The 19,393-nt window shown below is 58.7% G+C and overlaps 1 protein-coding gene across 2 annotated transcripts in view; it reads left to right on the forward strand.

Annotated features, from left to right (window-relative positions):
- Window positions 1-200: 200 nt before the first annotated feature.
- The window catches only part of WFS1 (wolframin ER transmembrane glycoprotein), a 31,904-nt gene continuing 12,711 nt past the window's right edge, over window positions 201-19,393 (forward strand). The window contains exons 1-4 of one of the 2 annotated variants that reach the window (XM_023638384.2): window positions 201-415; window positions 7,797-8,029; window positions 17,279-17,361; window positions 17,912-18,056. In XM_023638384.2, coding sequence (XP_023494152.2) covers window positions 7,798-8,029; window positions 17,279-17,361; window positions 17,912-18,056 — 460 coding nt within the window. In that variant the 5' untranslated portion in view covers window positions 201-415; window position 7,797. Of the gene's footprint in view, window positions 416-7,793; window positions 8,030-17,278; window positions 17,362-17,911; window positions 18,057-19,393 lie in introns of both variants that reach the window. The other variant, XM_023638386.2, reaches the window with a different exon arrangement.

Consider the following 19,393-nt stretch of genomic DNA (forward strand, 5'->3'; position numbering starts at 1 on the left):
CGGGGCCGCGGCCCGAGTCCGCTCGGAAACTTTCGCCGTGGGCGGGCCGGACCCGCCCACTCGGCCCTCCCCTGCCCGGTTGCGCGGGGGCGAGGCGGCGGCAGCCAGGCAAGACGAGCCGTGATTGGCGGAGGCGCCAGGTGATTGGCAGGCGCACCAGCCGCTCAGCGGGCCGAGCCGGCGCCGCATCCCCCGGGACGCTTAGGGAGTGGAGCGCAGGCTGCGGCCCCGCCCCCGCCCCCGCCCCTCTCGGCGCCGAGGTCGGCGCTCACCGGCTCCCATTGCAGCCGCGCCGCCCGCTCTGTGGTGGTTTTTTCCCTCCGGCCGCGGCGAGTCCGGCTCCTCCCGAGAAACTTTGCGGCGGGCCCCGAGGCCCGAGGGCGTCGCGGCGCCGCGTGCGCCCACTTGCGGCCCGGTGAGTACTTCGGGGCGAGGGATGGCCACGAGGGGGGCTGGAGAGAGACCCAGGAGCGCCGAGAGGCGCCGCCCGCCTCGGGCCTCAGTTTCCCCATCAGAGCGGTTAGGCGGCCGGTCCCAATGCCCCTGCAAGTGCCCCAGAAGTTGGGGGGGGGGGGCCGGGTCCCGCCCGCTCCGCGACGCCCACGGCGATCCCTGCCCGGGCCTGGGTCCGGTCTTCTTCGGGGGATGCGCGCCCCCTCCGCCCCAGCCCCGGCCCCCCGGGAACCGTGGGCACCGCGCGCTCCGAGCACCGTCACCATTGCGGGCGGGAAGAGAGAACCGAGGGGCGGGCGGGCGGCAGGGGCGACCCCTCCCCGCGCCCAGCAGCGCCGGGTCCCGAGATGCACCGTCGCGGCCCTTCCCCCGCGGCCGTCGGCTGGGCGGCTGGAAGGCGCCCGGGACCCCGAGTAGGGGCTGCGGGGGCGGTGGGGGTGCAGTCCTCCAGTGGGTCCCCGGCCCGCCGGAGAGGGCAGCCTCTGGGTCGGGCTGAAGGGCCCACAGCCCACTTAGAATCCGTGTGGCAGTTACTCTCCCCGTAGGGCTCCTCCTCGATGGGGGGCGGAGGGGGGTCCCCGCGGCAGCCTGGGGTCCTGGCTGGGGTGTACCCGGCCTTGGGAACGTTGATGTCTGTTTTGACAGATGGAAGCTTTCTGCGGACTCTGACCCGGCCCTTTTGGGCGTGACGGGTTCCTGTCCTCCCTCCCCGTTCCTTGTAGTTGATGTTAAGAAATTCCAAGGAATAACATTGGTACAGTATTTAACCCTCTCAGTCTCTTAGGGGTGGGGATCGTAGCCCCGTTTGACACATGAGGAAATTGAGGCTCTTTGGGGTTTGGTGACCTGCCCGGGACCACGCAGCTGGTGGGAGACCTCTGCCCTGGGCAGCTGAGAGCCAGGGCAGCCCCGCCTCTCCTCACCTTGGACTGTGACCCCTGGCGTTCGGCCCTGTGTAAAGAGCTTTCCCTTCTGCCTGGATCCATCACTCCTGGAGCACTGGGTACCCTCTGTGCTGGCTGCCCGCCCTCACTGCAGCCCGGGGAGGGAGCCGCGCTGATGGAGGCCCAGAGGCCACACTTTCCAGTGTCCCCTCCTGTTCCCCTCTGTCTCCAAAGGGCTGTGATTGTCACAGGAGCCCCTCCAGGGATTTAGAGAGGTTCGTTTGTCCTCCCCTCCCCCAGCAGGTGGACCTTTGACTGGACACAGGAAAGTTTGCTGGGAACGACATCTCTTCCTTCCCAGGATGGAAGAGTGTGTGGAGGGGCTCCACACCCCCCCTCCCAAGCCAGGGCTGGACAGGCCTTCAGGACTGGTCACAGACCCAGCTCGGTCCCGGCTCCCTTAAATGCCTGCACTTCCAGACGGAGACCAAAGCCTGGTCCCCATGGTGGTGATAAGGATCATCATGTGTAGAGGGGGCTGTGTGCTTCCTTCAGCTCCCCCTCCTCTCCCACTTCTCTGCTGCAGAAAGAATCACCTTGGGCCAGCCACAAACCAGGCACCCTCTGCCTCCCCACCCCTGGCGTTCAGGTGGTGATGCTCCTGTCTCCTGGCCCCAGAGCCATGCTCAGATGACTGCCCTTGGCTGGGCCTCCCAGCCCCCTCCCTGGTCTCCCCATCCGTCCCCAGCAGCCCGATGGTTCTTGAACTGCCACTTCCCCACTCAGCACTGTCTTGCACTTCCTTCTGGCCCCAGTGTTCTCAGCCTGGCACTCGTTCAGGCCCTCAGTGCCTGCCCTGGCTGCCTACTCAGCCCCTTCTCTCGTTCCCGTGTCCCTCCCCAGAGGTCACTTCCCAGGAGCCGCCTGCACCTTCCCAGCTGCACTGCTGGCTCATCTCCCTCTGCCTTTTCTCCTGGGCAGCCGCCTGTGGGAATGTCCAGACACCTTCCTTCCTCCCCTCTCTCCACCCTTGCCTGGCTTGTGCCTGCTTGTCCTGAAGGCTTGGTCAAGTTCTCTCCTCCAGAATCCTTACCCTCCCCCTTTGCCACAGCAGAGTGAGGCGCCCCTTCTGTGCCTGCAGCCCCCAAGGTCTCCGTCTTTGTGGTGTCTGTTTAGGTGTCATCCTTCCTATCCAGGCTGAGTTCTGGAAGCGCAGCCCTGCAGGAGTCCTCTCGGGCGGGGGTGCCCGGCGCAATGCCCGGCACAGGATCAGCCCACTGACCCACCTGCCCAGGCACGTGCAGGGGCCACGTGTGTGGTGGGGGCTCAGCTTCTGGGAGACGCTTCTGGCTGTTTGTGATCCCTGCCTGGGGCATTCGCAGGTTGACCCCCTCTTTCTTCCTGTGAACTTGGTACATCCGGTAGAGCCGAGATGTTCCTTGGTTTGGTTCTTAGCACTTTGGGGCAAAAATAGGTATCTCGGAGCCTCCAAGGGCTTTGTGCCCTTGTCTGGAGGAGCAGCCCTGTGCCAGGGGGCTGGGCTGGGCCGGGCCGGCCAGAGCAGACATCCGGGACCCTGGGAACTCCCGGGCCTGCTCCCTTAGGGCTCAGTCACAGGTGAGTTTTACAATAACATTTTGTTGTAATTCCAAAAACCTGGCACATTCATTAGAGAAAATTAAGGAAGTACATTTAGAAAAAGAATAGAATGAAACCACCTGTAATCCCTCCAGCCAGAGATAGCCAGTATTAGCATTTTGGGGGCATTTTTTTCCATCTTTTTCTGCAGATAAATTTTGTTTTCATCCGCTATAGACTCGGGATAATACCTCATGCCGCTTTAAATACTGTTTAACAGTGTGAACACAAACGTTTTCCTCATCTTCAGAGGTTGTTAGACACGGTCATGATTGACACCCCTGTAGTGTAGCACCATATGGAGGGGCTGTGATTTTCATCACTGTCCTCTCTGGCCAGTGCTGGAGGGTACAGCCGGGGTGGACAGCAGGGAGGGCTCTGCAAGCGCACAGGCGTGGAGGTCAGCAGTTGCATGAGGGTGTCAAAGAACAGCACGTTTGGGGAGTGAGTGTGAAACCTGGGCGCATCCCAGGTCATCCCTCTGGGCTTGGCTCCTAGCAGTGGAAGCTCTGGTCAGAGGGCCTGGGAATGTCTTTAAGGCTTCCCCGGGGGCTTATTTCAGAGATGGGGCTGCCCCCCGCGAGAGCAGGGTGGGGGCTGGCCTGAACAAGGGTTAGAGCGTTTCGGCAGCCGTCCACACGCAGTCATTCTCCACGAGTCAGTGGACGCACAGTCCTAGCAGCCGTCTCCGGGGGTGGCAGCCCCTCAGCCGAGCTCCTTGGTGCTGGCATTTTGTGTTTCAATGGGATAAAAATATGCCTTGGTGCTCATGTGGAAAGAATGCTAACCACGCTGCTTTTTGGATCTTACACAAGGACAGGTTCCAAGCCGCTGCTCTGGCCATCAGGTGGCAGCTGGGGTTGACTGCCCCTCTCGTTGGTGGGTCGGAGGAGTCTCGGAGCCAGGGCAGAGTGGGGTGGTGATGCTCTTGTGCTGCAGTTGGGGTTCCAGGGCCTGGGGGGGTACCTACTTAGGGTCACATGGCAAGATGAGGGAGGCTCCTTCCCCAAGGCCAGGCAGCCTCAGGTGTACCTTATGTGCCAGGCAAGGCGGCAGGTATTCCAGGAGAAGGAGATGCAGCCCCCACCTTCAGGGCCCCCAGTGTCCTGGAGAGAAGACCCGCTAAAGAAGGAAAGGCCAGACATTCTATGGGTCCCTCTATCCGGAGATCATCTGTGATGCTACCTGTGACCCAACCGTGACCCTGTGACCCAACCATGGCAACGAACCATTCATTTGTTTTAAAATAAGCAGCCCTTTTATCCACAAAGGGCTTGGCCAACTCTCAGGGGACCCGAAAGTGAATTCTCCTTTATTCCTCCATTCTTACTAACCAGAGATTTTACTTGACACAGTTTTGTTTTAGCTGTAACGTGACACACATAATGATTAGCCCAACGGGCCAGCCAGAACTTGTGTTTTCCTGAAATTCCTATTATGTTTTTCAGCTGAATATGCCTTTATTTAGCACCTGAGAGAATGGCTTGGGTTTGTTAATGCTTCATAGTATGCAGACGGCTTTCTTATCCTTCACACTGTACTCCCCATAGCACCCCTCCATGGGAGGTGTATCCCCACTTTACAGATGGGGAGACTGAGACACAGGGAGGCTAAGTAGCTGCTGGTAAAGGGTAGAACTGGGATCCACTCCCCGTGTTGCTTCTGGTGGTAAAATTGTGTTCTGTTGGCCAGGGACAGTGCTGTCCCCCTGACCGGGGGCCCCTGAGAGGGGGAGACAGACGAGAGGAAGGAGTTTCTGCGGTCCACCTCTGCTAGAGCGGGCTCCGGTGGAGAGAGCCCTGAGTGCTGTGTGTTCACCTGAGAGCAGGTGAGGGAGACAGGGCTCAGCCGAGGCAGCTGGGATGCTCCCGGGAAGGAGGCGAGGCCCTGAAGACGACTAGGCCTGGGCCTGGGCCTGGGGAAGCAGGGGGAGGACATTCCAGGGAGAGGGCTCGCACAGGCGAGGAGGTCAGCAGTTGCATGGATGTCAAGGAACGGCCTGTGTTGGGGGTGAGCGGCCTGGGGGTGGGGCGTGTGGTGGGGTGGGATTGCAGAGCCCTGACAGACTTTGCAGGGCCTGTGGATTTGACTTCCACGATGAGCTGCACGGCCTTGGGTAGGAATCTCACCTTTTTGGACCCAGGTTTCCTTGTGGTGAAACGCGGTGAGGGTTGAAGGATTAGCTGTTTCTCAACCAGAACACCGGGGTAACAGCAGTGCCTTCTGCACAGGGCTGCTTGAGAAGCCCCAAGAAAACTCGTGCCAAGTGCTGAGAGCAGAGCATGTTCCGGATGCATGTTTGTTTCCGTTGTTATTAATGACCGAGGTTCCCTGGTCTAGGTCAGTTCTCATTAAGGCAAGCTGCCCTCAGCCATTCCAAGAAGGTGGCACTTGATTGCAGGGGCAGTGGGAGCCACAGGAGATGGCGAGGTAGGACGTGGTCCCATGTGGTTCGAAGACCTGGCTTCTTGGCAGTCTTAGGCCAGCCACTGGCCTGCACGCACGAGTGGGTTCAGTAGGCGGGTTCCCGCTGGTTTCCCCCAAAGGCCGGCTGCCTGCCCTTTCGCCTGCATGTGCAGCCCAATGAGTTTTGCAGGAGTCGCCTCTTTGTTTCCCAGAAGGCTGGAGTGGAAACAGTACGGAGCTCTGCACCGGTTTCCAAGCGGATTCACATGGCTTGACCACGCTTTTGGTTTGCACCCAGGGGCGTGTTTTACAATAAGGGCTCAGTCCCTCTGCGGGAGGAATGTCCAGATTGAAATCTACACGGTTCTTTGGCAGATGCAGATCCGATCTTTGGGACCCATTTGTAGTTGGGGATGGGGCAGATGTGGATGTGTACCTCCTGGGAACTGGTGTTTAGAGCCTGGAGCCACCCCTGACTCTTCCTGTGACTCTCCACAAACGTCCGTCGGTGCCTACTCTGGCAGCTCGGTGCTTGGAGCTGGGCATTGGGAGGTGGCTGGGACCCTGTCCCCTCGTGCAGCTTGTGGTCTGTGGTCTTATCTGGTCCTCACAGCACCCCCAAGCATGGGGTGATTGTCCCTATTTACAGTTGAATCTGAGGAGCAGAGAGGGGAGGGGCGTGGCCTGCTCAGAACCGCACAGCTGGTGAGGGTGGAGCTGAGCGCACAGGGCCAGTGGCAGGTTAGGGTGGGAGCCGGATTCCCTCAGAACCAGCCTCTCCTGTCTCAGCTGCCTCATCTCAGTGGATGATGGACATGGGCTTGAAGTGGGGAGGGTCATGGGATCCTTTGGGAATTTGAGCAACAGCCTTTGCAGATCCTTCACACAGTGGGCATGTGGTCCCGATAGTTTTGGAGGCTTGTGAGGCCCATCCAGGGCCCCTAGGTTTGGGATCCTTGGCCTCGAGGACCTCCTGGAGCTCTCAGCCCCGCGTCTGTGGCTCGTGGTTGCCCTGACGGCATCAGTGGTGGTTTTCCACGTTGTAAACAGTGTGTGCAGCTCCTTTATCAGCTCTTCACACACTTCCCCTTGTCGTGAGACAGTCCTAGAATCTCCGTCTCTCTCATCTGTCATGGTCGTCTCTTCTCACACACCACTCGGCTTACATCAGTCTGCGCTTTAATATGTGCTCCCGTCCGGTGGCTCGAGTTCTGTGACTCGTGCCCTGGGGTCGGGGCCTGGCAGAGCCGGCTTTGGAGTCAGGCAGATTGGACTAAATCCTGGCTCCACCGCTGGTTCCCTCCCTTCCTCCCCTCCAGTCCTTGCCTTCTCACATTCATGTCACTTTTACTCTGTGCTCCCATAAGAAATTACTAAAGGGGCCAGCCCGGTGGCAGCGGTTAAGTTCACGAACCGTTCTGCTTCAGCGGCCTGGGGTTTGCCAGTTTGGATCCTGCGTGCAGACATGGCACCGCTTGGCACGCCATACTGTGGTAGGCGTCCCACGTATAAAGTAGGGGAAGATGGGTGCGGGTGTTAGCTCAGGGCCAGTCTTCCTCAGCAAAAAGAGGAGGATTGGCGGCGGATGTTAGCTCAGGGCTAATCTTCCTCCAAAAAAAAAAAAGAAATGATCAGAAACTTGGTGGCTTTAAAGAGTAGACATTCTTGTCTCCCTGTTCTGGAGCATCAAGGCGTCAGCAGGGCTGGCTCTTCTGGGGCCTCTGAGGGAGGCTGCTTCCTGCCTCTCCGGTTCCGGGTCCTGGTCCTGGTGGCTAGCAGACTCCCTGGCACCCCTGGCTTCCAGCTGCATCTCCTAGTCTCTGCCTCTGTCTTCACCAGCGTTGTCTCTGTGTGTTTCCCTCTTAGAAGGACACCAGTCATTGGATTCAGGGCCCATCCTAATCCAGGGTGATCTCATCTCGAGACCCTTGGTAGCATCTGCAAAGCCCCCCTTCTCCAAGTAGGGTCACTTTCACAGATCTTGGGTGGACATTCCATGCGGAGGCCGCTGTTCAAGCCTCCACAGCCGGGCACTGTGCTCAGTGCTCCCTGTGGATTATCTCATCGAATCCTTACAACGTTCCGTCGTCCCCGCTGCTCAGAGGAGGACTGAGGCTCATGCCTGGTGAGGAGGGGACTCACAGCCTCACGACCTCAGGCCCCAGCATGTGACCGCTGTGCACCTGTTGAGTCAGACGGCCTCGAGTGAGTGTCCTCCTCCGCTTTCCTCATCTGTAGAGCGGGGACGGTCGTGTAGGGCTGTCGTGAGGCGGCATGGGATCACATGCAGAATGGCAGGCAGCCCCCACCCTCTTTCCCTTGCCGTCGTCCCCTCTCTGTACCCAAAACTAGAAGCCAGAGCAGGCTGGGTTCGGCTGGCCCCGGTGTCTGACTTGCAGCTTTTCTTGCCAGCAGGATGGACCCCAGCGCCCCTTCTCCGAGCCCCTCTGGCCCACATCCTCCGCCACCACTGCAGCCCCAGTCCCGCTCGCGGCTCAACGCCACTGCCTCGGTGGAGCAGGAGAAGAGCGGGACGTCCCGAGTTCCCGGACCCCAAGTTGGACCTGGACCAGATGTGGGAGACACAGCTGCCCCAGCCAGGCCCCAGGCCCCGCGTGCCAGGAGCCGAGAGAGAGTGGACGGAACGGGTAAGGGGACTGGGCCTTGGAAGCAGGACTGTCCTCACTCAGCCCAGGCTGGCCTGTTCTGTGGAAACAGAACGAGCACCCAAGTCCCAGTGCGTGGTCAAGCACCCGCGAGAGGTTCTTCCTGTGGGGGTGTCCCTGTGGGTCAGGGCCCACCCACTCCACCCAGGGCCTCTGGTTCTTACTGCACAGCGGGCTTGGCTCCTAAGTTCACAAACTTGGAATGCGGCAGACGTCACGGTTCCTTAATTTGTTTATAATAAGATGGCTACGGCTCTGACCTGCTCATGCTCTGGGCTGGCAGGCGGTTCTGCACCAGGCACTGTGGAGGGGAAGGAAGGCCTCCCCTCCCCCAGCTCTGGTCCCACAGTTCTCAGGGAAGCCCATATTGTCCCTGTCCACTGTGGCCACTCCTCAGGGGCCATTTGGTCAGGCAGCTCTGCTTAGTCTGGGGGCCGCACGTGGCCACTCCTCTCAAGGACTGGCTGCCGCCCTGTAATGCACCTGGGCCCAAGCCCAGGCCCCTGTGGCCCTCTGGACCACTGTGCTCCATCTCTAGGCTGGGCTGCTAAGGGCTGCCGCCCCAGTCCACTCTTGGGCCTCCTCAGGTTTCCACTCCCCTAGGCCTTCCCAGGAGGCACCCCAAGGGGCAGACGTGAGATGGTGCGAAGACCTGGGTGGGACAGGACAGCTGGTTGTGGGGCTGGCCACCTCGCTGACGTGGGAGGAGGGGCACTAGGGTTTGGTCCATCGTATGTCCAGCTGCTGCTCGCTGAGCATGGCCCTTTGCCGGTCCCGAGTGGCTATTGATGGCACAGGTGATTCAGACCTGCCCCCTGCCCCAGGGAGTCCACAGTCTGGGGAGCACAGGGAATAATGGGGCCTGGGGAGCACAGAGGTGGCCCTGGACTCGGGGCTGGGGAGGTAGGAGGCCAGCTTTCTAGGAAGAGATGATGCCTGAGTGAGAGCTAGCCTGCGGGGAGAGGGCACAGTTTGGGCAAGAGCCAGAGGGAAGAAATGGCCTCGCCTGGGGTGGGGTTGGGGACCTCAGACCTCCTAAGTGAGGAGGAACGGGAGGGGTCAGGGGTGATAATGCTCGTTCTCTGGCCTGTGATTGAGATACACCAGGAATGAGCTGAGGGCAGGATCGGTGACCAGGCCTTCCACCATCCCTGTTTGAGAGGTTCCTCCATGCTTGGGGGCTGTTGTGGGCAGAAATGCTCTTGCCTCACTGTGAGTTTCATGGGTGCTCACAAGGGAGGAGCCCGGGCCTCTGGCTGGGATGTTTGGGGAGGACATAGCTGGTGTTGGCATCACTCTTTCTAATAGTTTACTCAGTGCTTTCCAGTACGTCCTCCATCTCATCCTCACAGCAGCCAGCCCAGCAAACTGGGGACCCTTCACTCTGATGACAGATGGGGTCATAAGAACAGAGTCTGCTCCGGCTCTGCTGTCCTGCTCGGAACACCAGGTCTGAAGGCGTGGTGGGTGGTGAAAGCCCATTGCTTCTCTTCGTGGGTTACTGCCCACCCCTCCCTTCAGCTGAGCCCATTCCACGTGCTCCGGATCTGCGCCCACGTTTCCCACCTCCCCTTAGCTGCATGGGAACCGCTGCCCAAAAGTTGTCATTGCCTCCCCCACCTGTTGAAATCCTGCCAGCTCTTCAGGTGCTGCTGCCTCTTAAGCTCTCTGACCTGACCCACAGCAAGAAGTATGCGTGCCACCCTGAGCTGGCACGCACACATAGGTGAGCATGCGCACACACACCCACACACTCAGTGGGAATGGAAGTTTCCCAAGCAATCCCAATCCTTACTGTGTGTGTTGCAGTCTGATAGTCTCCGTTCTGTTCCTTTTATTTAAAAACAAATGCAGCTCGTGGGCTGTTAAGTTGATTTTATGACCTACTGGGTCGAAATCTGCAGTTTGACAAACACTCCCTGTGGTTTGGTCCCAGCTCCTCTTCTCGGTGAGTGTGTCCCGCCCCCCCAGCCGGGACTCCTGGAGCACGTGTCTGTGCACACAAACTGTTTCTTTGTTGAATGTCAGGGCCCTGAGGTGGTCCAGGAAGGCCAGAGACCAGCCGAAGTGTGACTCGGCTCGGCTGGTGGCCTTGAGCTGTGTGCCTTGAGGGAGTCGGGAGGCCTCACCGAGGGTTTCTGTGTCTGTGAAGTGGGCGCAATCATACCGACCACGTGGAGGCGGCGTGGGAATCACGCCGGTGCTGGGACCTTGTGCCTTGAGCGAACGTTCGCTAGGCCCCGTGCGTGTGAAAGCGAGCTGGGGTCGGGACGCAGCGCTGAGTCCAGACTCCCTTGTCCTGTGCGAGCCAGCCGGTAGCACACAGAGATGGTCTGCATCTTGAGCTGCAAACTGACGCGCTTTGTGGATGTCACCAAGGCTCCCAGGCCCGCCTCACTCCCTGAGTCCCCTTCAGAGCTCCTCCTGGGGAGTCCCCCCTGCGTGCCGGGGCACCCGTCAAGTTTTATGACTCCGCTGAATTCCTCTCTGGTGACTGGTCCTGGTGTCAGCTCGGGGCTGTGTGTGTGTGTGCATCAGATTTCTTCTCTCCCCCGAGGGAGGCTTGTTGTGCTACAAACTGTACGTGTGTGTGTGCGCACCTGTGTGCACGCGTGTGTGTGCATGCGTCTGTGCACAAACATGCCTGCATGCGTGCGTGTGCGGGAGGGGTGCCTTCTCGGTCTCCCCCAGGACCGCGGGGCAGGCGCTGTGACGTCTCTCCTGTTCACAGGCTGAGTTGGGGATGGGGCTTCATTGCCCCTGGTGGAGTTTGGGTTCAGGAAGTTCCAGCCCCCACTGCCCCTGATCACCCCTATCTCCCCTTCCTCCAGCTCACCCAGCCTTCGTCATTTGTTTTTCCCTTAGAGAGGCCAGCTGCCGAAGGTGAGTACCCCGGCTCACAACACCCCCCACACAGAGGCCCCACACCCGCGATGGGCACCTGTGGGTGTACCTGCTGTGTGCCATGTCCTCAGGGTCTCTGTGAGCCCTTACAGCTGCCTGTGAGGGAAGCTCTGTTGTTATCCCTAGTGAGAGATGAAGAAACTGAGGCACTACTTGCCCAAGTGACCAGGCGCTGAGTGACAGGTGCACGGGCGCCCTGAGTCTGCTGTCTCACGCCGGCCCCGCAGGGCTGCACGCCCTCCGAGCGCAGGTGAAGTGGCCCGAGTGTGGTTCACGCTGGACCAGCACCCAACTTACCCCAGAAATGCCCCGTCCTCTGGCTCTTCTGATCTTCGCGTCTCCTTCAGAGATCGCTGTGTTCTCTGCTTTGTTTCCAAGGCCTCTGGGCAGGCCATGGCCTGACCCCAGAACCCCGGCCCGGCCACACATGCCTCATGGCCCAGGGCACAGAAGCCAGGGCTGGGAGTGTGCTTGGTTTCAATCTGGGTGATGCAAAATGGCCTCGGAGGACGGAGGATGGAGTCAAGACTGGTTCAGATAAGAAGAGTCAGGAAACAGATGTGGTCTCTGTGGCTCCTGCCCCCAAGGGAGGGGAGGGGAGTGCACAGCGCGCATAGGACAGCTTGGCCACCTGGGGTCCCAGCCCCCCTGCATCTGGGCTGTGTTGCCTCCCTTTTCCCAGCTGGTCTGCAATCGTCGCTGGTCACTATGTGGACACGGCGGGCCCTGCCAACCCTGCACAGCTCAGAGAGCGTCTGCCCAGGGAGTGGCTTTTCAGGTCAGGTTTAATTAATTAGCTCACCTGCCCGTCTAGCAAAGGTGTAATGAGCACCACCAGTGACTGTGGTGACCGCAGATGGAGCGCCCGTGTGTGCCCGGTGCCTTTAGGTCAGTCTCTCCAGGGAGCCCTGTGCACCAGCAAAGCAGGGGTGCTGGGATTTGACCCCAGGCTTGTCAGCTGGCCCCCGGAATCCTGTCTGGTCCAAGGGTGGAGGCTGAGGCCTGCCCCCCAGGAGTCCCGGGCGAGGGAGAGACAGAACTGCACGAGTAACTGTGTCCTGAGTGGGGGCCCGCGGAGCACGAGCCACCCTCTGCTGACCTCGGTGGGTCACAGCGGATCTCCAGCCAAAGGACTGTGGAGTCTCTGAGGCCTCCCAGCTGTCAGTGCCGGGCTGCTGCTCACTTGGGCAGCTGCAGGGCCACGGACAGGGATAGTAGCTGGAACCTTTGGGTGGGAGTGCAGCCTGCAGGAAGTGTTCATGCCAGTGCTGACTGAGGGTGTGCCCAGCCAGATGCAGGAGGCAGTGGGCAAGACAGGCAGGACCCCCCCCCAACCCCAGGAGGGGAGACGCAGGGGTTGGCTTGCTGCCCTCAGCCCCTGGCGCTCAGACTGGTGCAGGCCCATGCTCAGTTAATGTCTCCTGGGGAGGAGCGACTGAGTCTGCAATGCCTGCTCGGGGTCTGTCGGAAGGGCGGACCCCCAACCTGGACTCCTTGCCTCAGCTCAGCCAGCCCCTGGGAGAGACGGGGTTGCAAGGATTGTTCCCCCTGTTTGTTCACGAGAACCAGAGTCAGCGTCACAAAGGCTGATGGGATACCCCGTTAGTACAAGGTGAGCACAGCTCCCCATATGTGGGACACCCTGTTAGTACAAGGTGACCCCAGCTCCCCATGTGTGAGATACCCTGTTAGTACAAGGCGACCCCCGCCCCCCATGTGTGGGACACCCCATTAGTACAAGGTGACCACAGCTCCCCCTGTGTGGGGCAACCCCTTGTGCAAGGCGACCCCAGCTCCCCGTGTGTGGGGCACCCCCTTGTGCAAGGCGACCTCAGCTCCCTGTGTGTGGGGCACCCCCTTGTGCAAGGCGACCCCAGCTCCCAGTGCTCTGGCCACAGTGCTGATGAGGACACGTGATGTGCCCTGGTTCCTTTTCACCTTGTCCCTCACCGCAGCCCCTGTGGTGGGTGTCATGAGGGGACCAGGGACTCTGGGAGGCGAAGACCTGTCCAGGGATGGGGAGTGAAGGAAGTGAGAGGCGGCAACCACGTCAGAGACAGTGACTCTCTCTCGTTGCATCGTGGGTATGTACTCCATGTGTCAGGTTGCACTCTTAAGTGCTTTTGGCGTGTATTCAGCAGTTTAAAAAGTGCGCTTCAGCGTGTCTAGATGGCAGCCGTTGTGTGAAAGTGGAGGCCAGCTCCTTTCTTGTTATCTCGCCACCTCTTGGAGAGCATCGTGTCTGGCGGAGCTGGCGGAAGCCGTAGGGGCTGTTGGGAAGGGGCACCCAAGGCTCCCCAGCCCGCAGCCCTGGGTGGTCCTGACGCGCTCAATGAGTGGGGGCAACAGCTGCTCGCCACGCTTTTCCAGTTCTGCAGAGTACTTGCTCAAGCCCAGGGGTCGAACTCGGCAGTTAGTCGCCAGGCCAGGCATGGGCTGTGCTCAGGTCCTGCGCTCGGATGTGGGAGGCAGGCGAGAGCTTGCCGTCCTTCCCTCCTTGGCACCAGGCATTCATCCCTCTGTCTGCCCAGCGTTTCCCAAGCTGCGCTGTCCCACGCGGTGCCACAAGCCAGGGGATGGAGATGGGTCAGCCCCACTGGACACGGATTGTCCCCATAAGGCTGGTGGGATTTGTGGGAGATGCTGTCCCAGGTTCCAGCAAGGAAACGTGATGGGCTGTGCCGGGGAGAGGGGACGGCGTCCTGGAGGTGCTCCTCCCCAAGAGCTCGTGAGAATGTGAGGGTCGTTTACCTGTTCAGTGTGGCTTCCATAAATCCTTCAAATGCGTGGGCTCCACGGGAGGGAAAGAATTTAAAAGATGGGAGGCATGGTCCTCCATGGAGTCTGGCGGAGGCTGTGAGACCTGCCCAGGGCACGCACCTCTGGTTATTGCTCCTTCGAGCTGCGCAGGAAGACTTTCAAAAACAGTCAAACTCTGGACCCTTTCAGTGGCAGGTGACACAGAAACACAATGTAAGTTGTCACCAGCAGAAAAACGGGTGGAGGGGGCTCCATCAGTCTCCTGCATCTGTAGAGTTAAACTATGCTGGCTTTACTCACGGCCGCATCCAGCGGCTTGGATGACGTGATCAGGAATCTCCCCCACTCTGCTTTCCTGCGTGCCCTCACTCTAGGTGGGCTGCCCTGCAGGGCTCCACGCTGACGTCCTTTGGCCGAGATCCGGCAGGAGGAGGGAGCCTCTTTCCCAGCAATTCGGCACCAACGCCGCCGGCCCGCCTGGGGTCTGTGTCCATGCCTGATCCGGGTGCCGGGGTTAGGGAGATGGAGCCACGCTGCAGCAGCGGTGAGGGGCAGTGCCACCAGACCTGAGGACTGAGCGTAGGGGAGAGTGGTCCCCAAAAGGGACATCAAGGAACCGTTAGCAGGAGGAGCCAGGACTGGCGTGTGTTTTGTGGTCCTTTGAGTCCCCTCTCACCGGCCTCGGCCGTCTTCCCCGTTGAGTGGTGAGGTGGTGGGATCTTGCCTTTGCCCTGTGTGGAGGCTCCCACTTAAATGGGAAAGCCAGGACGCTCTGATTGTTCTGCAGCCGGGGCCCGACATGTGAGTGGTTGTAGAAATATTTCTACCAGTGCCAAATGGAAGCCAGAATAATGAAGGTGTTGCGTATGTTTCAAGAGATTCTGTGTATTGGGGAGACTTCTTAAAATGTCAGGCTATGAATAACTTCTGCGAAAATTAATCATGGACTAGAATAATCTTTTTAGCCAACAGATGTATGCTTGAATCTTCTGATTAAAAAAAAAAAAGAATGTGGACTTGTGAATTCACTTCGTCAGGAAAAGAGTTTTGAACTCATGAGAGAGGCCCAATGTTCTGCTGTGAAGTGCAGTGTCAGTGAGCAGCAAAGGCCCTGGGGTCAGCTGAGCAATGGGAAGTAGGGAAAGAAAGACACTCACATTGTGGGAACGCCCACTCTGGACCAGGCACTTAATACAAAGTATCTTATTCTTCATAAACCATCCTACTGGATGGATGTTAACGACTGGTTTGAGAATGACCCTGGCCAGGTCACGCGGCTCTTTGATGCTCAGGCGGATTGAGACACAGGTCAGATTTCTCTACGTGCACACCCTCCTTCCCTGCAAGCCGGCAGGACAGGCCCTGGCTTGGAGCCTGCAGGCTTTGCATTCTCTTGTTCTCTTGAGTCTGAGCCCTTGGCCAGAAAGTACATTCCAGGGGCTGGAGGGGGTGTGACAGCATCCAGAAGGAGAACTGACCTTGACGACTCAGGAAGCACTGAGGTCCAGGACCACTGGGGAAGGGGCAGATGTCCTGAGTGCTGAAGCCGTTGCCAGGTCAGGTCCTGAGGGCCTGAATGAGGAAGCCCAGGCCGAACTCCACAGCGAGAGGTGTCAGTGTGTTGGCGAGCGTCCAAGGACACAGAGCCTCTGCCTGACCTTCGAGGTCTCCTAAGTAGTCCTCCCTTCAAGCCGTCCCTGGCTGCCTGTGCCCCCTCCGGACTGGAGGTGAGCCCTTGGCCTTTGAACCTCGAAGGCTGTGTCGCCTTAGGCCACTGCCCCTGCTGCCTCCTCCTGGAGTCTGTGTCCCGCCGACTCGGGTGCTCTGAATGCAGGGCCAGTGGCGTTGGTTGCTGCAGAGTCTCTGAGCCTGGCGGAGCTGGTTCTGGGAAAGGCCTGGGTGAACAGACAGGGCAGGCTGGTCGTCGGGCAGTGTTACTGGCACTGTTCTTGCTTCCCCGAATTCTGCCTTCTGTTTCCAGAAATATCTAGAGAGTGAGAGTCTCCTAATCTCTAGTAAGCACCTACTGCGTGGTTGGCTCGTGCTCCAGCCACATCCCAGGTATCTCGCGAGGTGTCTTGCTACCTGCCAGGGTGGTGTAGCGATGGATGGAGGCAAGGTGTGGAGTTGGGCGTAGGCCCCCAAAGATTGCTTGTGCAAATCAAAGAAAGGGGCTGGTAAAAAGTGACTTTTCCAAACGTTTTTGTTGCTATTGCCCATTGACGGTGAGGCAGTAAAATTGGTGGAGTTATATGATGCTTTTGTAACTTGGGGTGACTTTTTAGAAAGTAAGATAGAGAGGGAGCCATATGGTGTTTAAACCCCTGGGCCTGGTAATTTAGCTGAAGAACGTATGCTAGGAGGATAACCCCCTACAGGAAAAAAATGTGTGCACAGAGTGGTTGGGGCACTGTCTTATAAAATTAGAGAGTATTGGAGTAACCCAGAGGCCCAGCCCCCTGAGCGTGTCCCCTTGGTGGGATGGCTGAGCCATTGGAATGGTGGATTTCACCACAGAGCAGCGTGGGAGGTCGGCTGTGCCTCATTATTAAATATATAAACAGATCTTCCTCAACTTATGATGCAGTTATGTCCTGATAAACCCATCGTAAGTTGAAACTATCATAATTTGAAAAGGCGTGTAATACACCTGACCTACGGAACATCCTGGCTGAGCCTCGCCCACCTTCAGCGTGCTCAGGACACTGACGTTAGCCTACAGTTGGGCAAAATCGTCTCACATGAGCCTATTTCAGAAGAAAGTGTTGACTATCTCATGTAACTAATTGAATCCTGTCCTGAAAGTGACAAACAGAATGTTGTCTGGGGACAGGCGGGTTGTCACTGTATCTGTTGTTTATCCTCATGGTCGCCGGGCTGACCGGGGCTGCGGCTCCCTGCCCAGCATCATGAGCCAGTATTGTACCGCGTCGGGCTAGCCTGGGAAAAGATCAAAATCCAAAGTGCGGTTTCTACTGAATGCATGTCACTTTCACAGCGTCGTAATGTTGAAAAATCCTAAGTCGGACCATCGTAAGTTGGGGACCATCTGTGTATCAAAATGTCTGTTCACTGATTATGACCTCCTGAAAACATGCGTGTAGATGACACAATCATGGAAAACATGAATCTGGTCTGTTTACTGGGGTGCTGGGCTTGGGTGCATGTTCTTTATATAGATCAGCGGCTTTCAAACTTGAGCCCGCAGATCTTTCCAGAGCCCCGGCACAGCAGGCCTGAGCTCAGCCGGCCCAGCTGCAGCAAGCCAAGGGGTGGAGGTGGGACTCGGGTCTGTGCCCCATCCCTTGTGCACCTCGCACCCAGAGGCTGAGCTGCTGCTGCAAACCACCCCCTGGTGGTTCTGCTGTCTGCTCCAAGGCTGTTTGTGTCCTTGGAAGGCAGCTTTCTGGCATATTCTCTCCACGTCTGCGCTCACGCTCCTCACCTGGATTTTAATGTGAGACGCTGCTCCAGGTCTGGAGCCATTCCCACTGTGCCCCCCGCTCCTCTGACAAGCGACAAGGGCCAGCTTCATGACATTGTCTGTCTGTTTTTTCCATGTTAAAGGGCCCATGAAGGGGGACATGGAAACCCCTTTTGAAGAAGTCCTGGAGAAGGCCAAGGCCGGGGACCCGAAGGCGCAGACGGAGGTGAGGACCACGGTCTGGGGTGGGAGGCCACAGCCCCGAGCATGGCAGGCCTGGCACGGAGCTCCAGCCCTGGAGAAGCTGGTGCCATGCCACCAGGGCGCGGGGTGGAATGACTGCGCCCGTCATGCACCTGAACTGAACCCCACTCGACGTGTTCCCGTGTTCACCTCATCGTTTGTCCTCCTGCCACCATTTGGGGAGCACATGTTCCTCTCCTGTGTCCTGCTCACTCCTGGTGTTGGGTGCCATCTCCTCCAGGACGCCGTCCGTCCTTCCCGCGTGCCCTTGGTGTCCCCACGCCTTCTCACGTCTCCTGTAGCAGGGCTGCCTCACCCTCCTCACTGTCCCGGGAGGAGCAAGAACTCTGAGGGCCCGACTGGCCCAGGCCAGTGCAGACGCCCAACGGGACCCCCTTCTCGCCACCCTTCTCCTTGGCCTGGGTGGTGGGTGGGGGGGGGGGTGGTGGCTTGGCTGCACGGTGCCGGCAGGAGCCCCGTCCTCCGCGGGGAGGCCGCAGCAGGCGCGGCTTGAGCGTCTGGCTGGCCCACAGGTGGGGAGACACTACCTGCAGCTGGCCGGTGACGCGGACGAGGAGGTCAACAACAGCACGGCCGTGGACTGGCTGATCCTCGCCGCCAAGCAGGGCCGGCGCGAGGCCGTCAAGCTGCTTCGCCGGTGCCTGGCAGACAGGAAAGGTGCGTGTGCGGGAGGCTTCGTGCAGCCGCCCGAGGGGTCTGTGCTGCCCCCTCCCCTAACAGCTGCAGCGCTGATGACAGTGACACCGCTGGGAAAGAAGTGTCGTTTCTCCGCTGCCCGCGGCTTTGTCATTGAGACATTGTCTCTGGAGCATAACACGGGATATGACTGAGCAAAGCCGCTTTCGTTCTCTTTGCTCATGTTGGTGTCTATAAGTCGATCCCTTCTGGGTTCTAATCTAAATTGAGGAGCGGATCCTGGAGCCAGTGGAGGACAAGCTTCTCTGTGGTAAAGTTGGAGAAGGTGACGGTGGTCTTAGGCAGGATGGAACTTTCTGGACTGTCTTTCCATCCTGTCTGGGTGAAATGGCTGGGTGACCATAGGCCAGTGAAACCTGCTCAGATGACTCGCTGCAAGAAGGGCTGGGTACTGTGGGTCAGGGAGCGTAGCCTGGCCACATGTGGTCACTTATTACGTTGTCCTGCCCAAGGGACGTGGCTCATCCGGGTGTTGTGGAGGAGTGTGCTGCTTGAAAGTTCCACCCCTCAGAGAAAGGTGAAAGTGTATATCATAAAGGGAGTTTTTAAATGACTTTTTTTTTCTGGGTAGAAGTGTTTTATGCTTATCATAGAAAACTTGGAATATATAGAAAACGTAAAGTTACAAATTACCCATAACCTTGAAACCCAGAGAGAGGCAGTTCGTAGTTTGATGTATTTCCTCCTGGTTTTGAATCACAATGTTTTTAAGAGTTACATTATTATGAGAGTCTGCTTTCTTTGGAAATTGGACTGATGCCTTTGGAAACAGAATGGTGGTGTTCTCTTAGCCAGAATTTCTCACCAGCCCCCCCTCCCCTCTCCGGAGCAGGCAGGATGGCCTCGTGCTGGCCGGAGTGAGGCAGTGCGGCCCACTTGTTGTCGGGGCCGGTGGTTCCCAGAGGCCGTGAGGAGGGCAAGTCAGGACCGAGGACTGGAGGCCGTGGAAGGGAAGGGGGCTGGGCCGGGCCCCACGTGCCCCACACCCCCACGTTCTCACAACGAGTGCTTCCTGATCATAAAGGAAACGTGTGCTCAGGTGGAAAATTTGTAAAATGTTTAAAAGGAGGAAAATAGCCAGCCCTCCATCCCGTCTTCCTCTGGGAGGGGCGCACTGATCTTCCTGGCGGTTGGCAGTGGAGGGAGAACGGCAGCCACTGACCGGCCTGTGAAACCTACGCCCCTCTCTGTGGTCGTCTTCGTCTTCCTTGGGAAGGGCCGTCTGTGCGGGAGCACGGCTCTCCTAGGCAAGCCCTGTGGACGGGGTGCCCGCAGTGGCACCCAGGCGGGTAACTATG

Source organism: Equus caballus, chromosome 3, assembly GCF_041296265.1.
Source record: "Equus caballus isolate H_3958 breed thoroughbred chromosome 3, TB-T2T, whole genome shotgun sequence".
Lineage (NCBI taxonomy): Eukaryota > Metazoa > Chordata > Mammalia > Perissodactyla > Equidae > Equus > Equus caballus.